Source organism: Scardinius erythrophthalmus (assembly GCF_964197995.2).
Source record: "Scardinius erythrophthalmus genome assembly, chromosome: 1".
In the NCBI taxonomy this organism is placed as follows: domain Eukaryota; kingdom Metazoa; phylum Chordata; class Actinopteri; order Cypriniformes; family Leuciscidae; genus Scardinius; species Scardinius erythrophthalmus.
In genome coordinates, this window is record NC_138221.1 from 21,317,830 (window position 1) to 21,324,204 (window position 6,375).

General features: G+C 37.4%; 1 protein-coding gene across 1 annotated transcript; it reads right to left on the minus strand.

The window, feature by feature from the left end:
- Positions 1-1,681: 1,681 nt before the first annotated feature.
- LOC308696887 (GTPase IMAP family member 8-like) lies at positions 1,682-6,091 on the minus strand. The gene is made up of 3 exons (XM_081375819.1): positions 5,842-6,091; positions 2,981-3,646; positions 1,682-2,847 (listed from the first exon to the last, which is right to left on the minus strand). The coding sequence occupies exons 1-3, from the start codon at positions 5,864-5,866 to the stop codon at positions 1,901-1,903; spliced, it is 1,638 nt and encodes a 545-aa protein (XP_081231945.1). The 5' UTR covers positions 5,867-6,091; the 3' UTR covers positions 1,682-1,900.
- Positions 6,092-6,375: the final 284 nt, after the last annotated feature.

Here is a 6,375-nt window from a genome sequence, read left to right on the forward strand (position 1 = left end):
CCATATCCCTCACATCTCATGAGTTCTCAGAAAGCCTCTTGACACGAGACCCAAGATACAAAGCAAACGAAAACAGCCCCAATCTCTGCATCACTCAGCCCCACGCTCCCATCTCTTTTATAGAGCGTCGTGATTACATTCAGGTGTGCAACCTCTCCCTTCAGCCAATCACCTGCAACTCCGAAATAACGAGTTACTCACTGGAACCGTCACAATAATATAATATACTTTATTAATACAGTGTTCATTCTTATTCTTTTTAATAGGAATGTTGCTTTGGGACACAGCACTTGTCACAGCTAGTTGAAGAGTCAAGCAGTCCCTCCCTTGTTACTGAAGTCAGCCGGATCCCGGCCGTATCCAGATCAGATGGTGGACCTGCACCTGGACCCATCCATGATGCATCCCTGAAGTGCCAGCCCCATCAGCCCTGTGAAGGCCTCATCGACATGTCCAATCTGACTTCTGACCTGTAATGCTGCCTGAATCATAATCATACACTGTTCGCTCTTTGGCCAGAGGAGAACTGGCCCCCGACTGAGCCTCGGTTCTCCCAAGGTTTTTTTTTTCCATTCTGTCACTTGATGGAGTTTTGGTGCCTGGTCACTGTTGCCTTGGCTTTTGGCTTACTTAGTTGGGGACATTTAATATTCAACAATATTATTGATCTGCCTTAAGATGGACGATGACGCAATTTTCTTCTAGAAACAAACTTTATTGTAATATTTTCGTGTTATCACTGTGAAGCTGCTGTGACGCAATCTGTATTGTAAAAAGCGCTATATAAATAAAGGTGACTTGACTTGACAGCTTAAATGTCCAACTCCGTTCAGTACAAAATCAAGGGGAAGTACTGCAACGGAAAACACTCGAACACCGTTAGCAATAATGTTTAAAAATCCCAAAACAAATATTCTAGTAGTAAGGGGGACATCTTATAATTTTTGCTAAGCCCCTGAGTTTAGCTATCCAGCTAGCATTTCATTATATCCAGACTCCTAACGAACATTTACTCACTAAACTAACTAATATAGTCATTCTTAAAAAAATATTTTTTCGCTATAGTTAAATATAACATATACAACTGTATGAGATTATATTTAACCGTTTGCTTGACTCTTCATTGTCTGTAGATATCCTCCGCATTTTGTTTGACTTTTTAGTGCCGACTCCCCCATGGCGTCCAATTTGACTACTGTCACGACTGTTATTTATTAAAAAATTGACTTTGTCCTTACTCATTATTTTTCCCTGTTTCTTTGGTAACCCAAAGTAGCTCCACACGTTGCTTTTCAAATTGTCAGGAGTGTAGATTTCGAACTCATCGTCAGGCGTTGGCACGGCCATTGTTTTGGTATACAAAATAGGCGCTAACCAGGACGCTAACGTCACCTACAGGAGCCCAGATAACCAATAATAGCCTTGCTAATGAACTCGCGATTCACAACTTCACCAGGCGTGAAAAAGCCTCGGAATCTGAAATGAAAACAACGTTTACAAGCTAACAGGTTCGAATATCATTCTTTTTTTTAATATTTGAATTATATTCGAATAATGAAGTTCGGAGTCAAAGCCCTAGTCTGAAATTCAAGTACTTTCAAGAATCGTGGGAACCCTGCTCACAATTCTGAGAAAAAAAGTCTGATTTGCGAGTTATAAAGCCAGAATCATGAGATAAAAATATGTAATTACATATTTATTTTTCAATCCATGGCAGAATAGCCTCCATACACTTAAGTACATGGAATGTGTAAAATACATTAGCCTTATCAAAAGCTATCAATAAAGAAAACAATATAATACAAAATTCTAAACAACATTTTAAACAGTTTTATGAAAAATGTTAAACAGTTTGCTGGAGCCCCAATAAGCTTGTATATTTGATGATTATGGAGTTTTCTCAATGAATTACACACATATTCTGTTTTAATAGTTTCCCCATGGCCCTGATTACAGCCTCCAGAGAACCACCACCAGGACTGTGTGTCGACGCTCTCTTCGATAGAAGAGCAACAGCGATTACACATATTTCAGCAACAATGAACTTCAGAGCGTCACGTCGACACTCATCTGCCAAACGACAGTATATTTTTTTCCATTCTGTTGGATTGGCTATTTTGTGCTCCTGTTTGTATTGCTTCACTTTTTCACGCAGGTTAATTCTCTGACTTTCCTGAATGTGCTTCTCTGTTTCATCAAACATGTCATTGGTGAAGTGCGTCCCTCCATTTTCTTCCACCATCTTCTCTATTTTACTGAGCAGATCTTTGATCTGTGGGAAACTGGCAGAGTTGTTGTCCAGAAAGAAGAATCGGTTTCCACAACTCTCTACAAGTTTTTTGAGATCTGGATCACTTTCCTGTAGAAACTGCTCAATGGTTTTATTTTCTTTCTCCAGCTGATCTTTGTGAGTGAAGAGGATCATGGTGTATTTGAGTATGTGTTCTCCAAATGCTTCTTTGAGTTTCTCCACTGTTTTTTTATTCTCCTCAGTGAAACGACCCACTTTAATCACAATAATGAAAGTGTGCGGTCCAGGAGAAGCGAACGTTACACATTTAACCATTTCGTTTATAATTTCCTTCTCACTGAGTTCAGTATCATAAAGTCCAGGTGTGTCGATCACGGAGATCTCTTTACCAAACCTCACCATAGTCTCTAAACTGCACTGTTTCGTCTGAGAGATTGAGCTTGTGGAGGATTCAAACACATTTCTGCCGATGATGGTGTTTCCAGTGGCGCTTTTCCCAGATCCAGTTTTTCCCAGCAGAACCAGCCTGATCTGGTCTTTCCTCTCTGGAATCACATCAATCTCATCTGGATCTTTAGCTGGAAACTCTCCTGAAACTACAACAGAAACATCAAATACCATAAATGTACTGTTGAATTAAAATCCAACTGCATTTATGATCAATTACATCTACATTTAATGAAAACCTTGCATGTATTTAGGGAATTGATTTATAACAAATCATCTTACAGTTGGTATCAGGAGGATCCATGCTGCTTCTTCTTCTTCTTCTTATGATAACATTCCCTCCATTCTTCATCACCATTCCTTCTATCTTCTGCAGTAGTTCTTGTATCTGACTGTCTGATTTACTCTTGTTATTGAAAAGGTGAAAGTTTCCTCCACATTCAGTGACCAGTCGCTGGAGATCTGCATGATCTTGGTGTTTTAGATGCTCATCAATGGACTCACCCAGATCATCCAGTTCATCTTTGTGTGTGAACAGAATCATGATGTACTTCTGAACTTCAGGACCAAATAAACCTTTGATAAAATCTAGGATCTCTTCCTCATTTTTCACAGGTTCCTCTAGAGGAACGGTGAGCAGAACTGCACTGAGACCTTCTGAACATAGTTTGATCAGCTTCTCTTTCAGTTCCTCCATCTTCTCTTCAGACAGATCTGGATCCAGTAGATCTGGAGAATTAATCACATGCACCTGCTTCTCTCTGATTTGAGTTACTTCATCACAAACTTCAGCTTCTTGTTTCTTCTTACGTTTTTGGACTTTAAACTTTCTTTCTCCCAGTATAGTGTTTCCTGATGAGCTTTTTCCGGAACCATTCCTACCCATCAGAAGAATCCGGATCACATCTGGACTGGAGATGATCGCCAACAGCTCTCTAAGAGACAGACCTTATGGAGTATGAATGTAAAAAATGAGGTCAAATAAAAATTAAGATTCAAGTGCATTGACATTATGACATTATATATACGTTTAAGACTTATTTTACAGTCACATTTGACGTTCCATCGAACGACTGACGCATGGCAATCCATTCCCCCAGACATACGTATAAATTAACTAAATTAATAACTTTTTTACAACAAAAATAAACCATCACTGAACTTACTTGAGCTGGAATGTGAATGGAATGTTAAAGTTAATTAACTAATTAAGTGATTAATTTGAGTGATGATTTATCATTATTGAAGACACCTGATCTTAACAAGCAGAATCACCAAAGGAGAAAATCAAATTTAATTTTACGTCAACGTTATGGTGATCAGTGTTTGCTTTGGTTGGGCTCTTGACCCTTAAACTATTAATATTAGATTAAGTTTGTCTGCTGTACTGAGTTATAACTCTCAGATGAACAAAGAGAAAATGTGATCAGGTGGTCTTGATTATGTTTTAACATAATCATCATTTGACTTGAATCACAAAACTCATTTAGAGAGTTGGGTTTACTTTGTTGATTACAGCAGTCCTGTGATTCTATAGCAAATTACATTCAGCATTTTCAGTATAAGCAAAAATATTTCTTAAAAGTTGTTCTGATCAAAAGACTTTGAAAATTACTTCATTTAGACACACTGACATCAATAATCAGCCTGTGAATCTCAACAATGGTGACAATAATAAAGCATGTTGCAGTGCATTCTGGGTGCCACCAATCAAAACTCATTCATGGCTCCCATCATGCATTGCGTTATGAATAAATTATGATCTGAATTGTCTTAGTAATTTCCTTTTCCTAATTGAATATTCTTTTTGTCACCATTGTTGAGATTCATACACTGATTCTTGATGTCTGTGTGTGCCTAAAATATTATTATTATTATTATTTTTAGCGCAATTTTCCACCGGACAAATTGCGATTGTTAACTCATGATTTCTGTTCTGTGCGTCTGTGCGCACCAATCTTGCACTTCTATCTTGCACTTCCATCTACTCCTCAACCAGACCACCTAGAGACTTCGGGTTTTCTCGGGAACGCACAAAAAAAAATCCAGGAAAAGATTTACTATCTCTTAGTGTTGTGATCCCATGAGGTGAGAAAATTGCACTAAAACACTCACCGAGTTTTTATTACTTGTTTATCAGAACAACTTTTTAGAAATTCTTTGGATTATATTGAAAATTCTGGATATTATGCTGTAGTAATGAACAATATACGTTTAAGTCAGAGATTAGGCTCTAAATGAGTTCAGTGATTCAGGTCAAATGATGATTAGGTTAAAACATAACCAACACCACATGATCACCTTTTCTCTTTGTTCATCTGGATGTTATAACTGAGTTACAAAAGCCAAGCAAAAATCTAAAGTAAAAAAATGTAAGGGTCAAGAGCCCAACTAAAGCAAACACTGATCGCCATAATGGTGGCTTACAATTGTGATTATTTTCTCCTTCAGTGATTCTGCTTGTTAACATCAGGTGTCTTCAATAATGGTCAATCATCACTTAATTATTCACCTAATTATCTCATTAACTTTAACACTGATTTAGTGTTAACACTCATGAGTGTGAAGTCAAATAAACTCACAGGAGAGTTAATTTAACACTGGAGTTTTTGCTGTATAGAAACAAATTTTGTTGCATTATTTTCCTGTTATCACTGTAAAGCTGCTTTGAAACAATATGTATTGTAAAAAGCGCTATATAAATAAAGGTGAATATTACATTTTGAGAAAATAATTACATTATGAACATTTTATTATAACAATAATGTAATATGTTTTACATTATGTGCAGTTTTTACATTTTGAGCTGCTACAAACAGTTTTCTGTTGGTTTTTGGCCTTGCTACTAATCTTGATTATAAAACTATTTTCTTGTGCACTACAAATACTGCCACCCACCACATACACACACACACACACACACACACACACACACACACACACACACACACACACACACACACACTTAAACAGAACTTAAATGTGAATCTCTCCCACTAAAGTTACAGTTCACAAACTTTTATTTAGAGTAAACAAAAAGTCAATTGCAAACCAAAATGAATTGTTTAGAGTTAAATATTTCCCCCATCTAAACGAAACTATCCCTGATGCACGTACACACAGTGTTTCCGACGGTCTCTTACCAGAAGCTGCTGGAGCCGTCGCCATCTTCCCTGGATCTGACCGATCACAAGTCCATGAAAAGACTTCACAGGAAACAAATGCGATTCACATCATAAAAACATCTTGATATATATTTGCAATGGTTTATAATGCCATCATATCTGCATAAAACACATCTTGCTGTTCAGCTTTAGTTTCATTTATGTTCTGCTCCTCCCTGTTGCAGTTACACCATCTTCCTGTTGTTTTTCCTGTGGAAGTTTCCTGGACATTATTCTCCTTACTATTTTTTTTAGTACAGTCTGCAAAAGGTCCTTGACTGGTAGTTGAGAGCAAGAACGATCACGAGACATTCAGCACAAATGAACCGAGAAACAGCAAGAGTTTGTTCAATAAACTTTATTAATTCTGTCAGTAATAATCTCCCACAGATGCTGAACACACTTATTCCACTAATGCCGAGTTCACACTGAATGATTTTAGGCCCGATTTTTGCTCTCCAACAAATGTCAGAAATCACAGGCAAATCGTTGCTCACTCAAGCGTGACAATCA

Bases quoted from the DNA above. Each gene is read 5' to 3' on its own strand.
- LOC308696887 (XM_081375819.1), bottom strand. From the start codon at position 5,866: ATGGCGACGGCTCCAGCAGCTTCTG. The intron at 3,647-5,841 runs GTAAGAGACCGT...ATACTCCATAAG, and splicing joins GACGGCTCCAGCAGCTTCTG to GTCTGTCTCTTAGAGAGCTG. The intron at 2,848-2,980 runs GTAAGATGATTT...TTTCTGTTGTAG, and splicing joins GGATCCTCCTGATACCAACT to TTTCAGGAGAGTTTCCAGCT.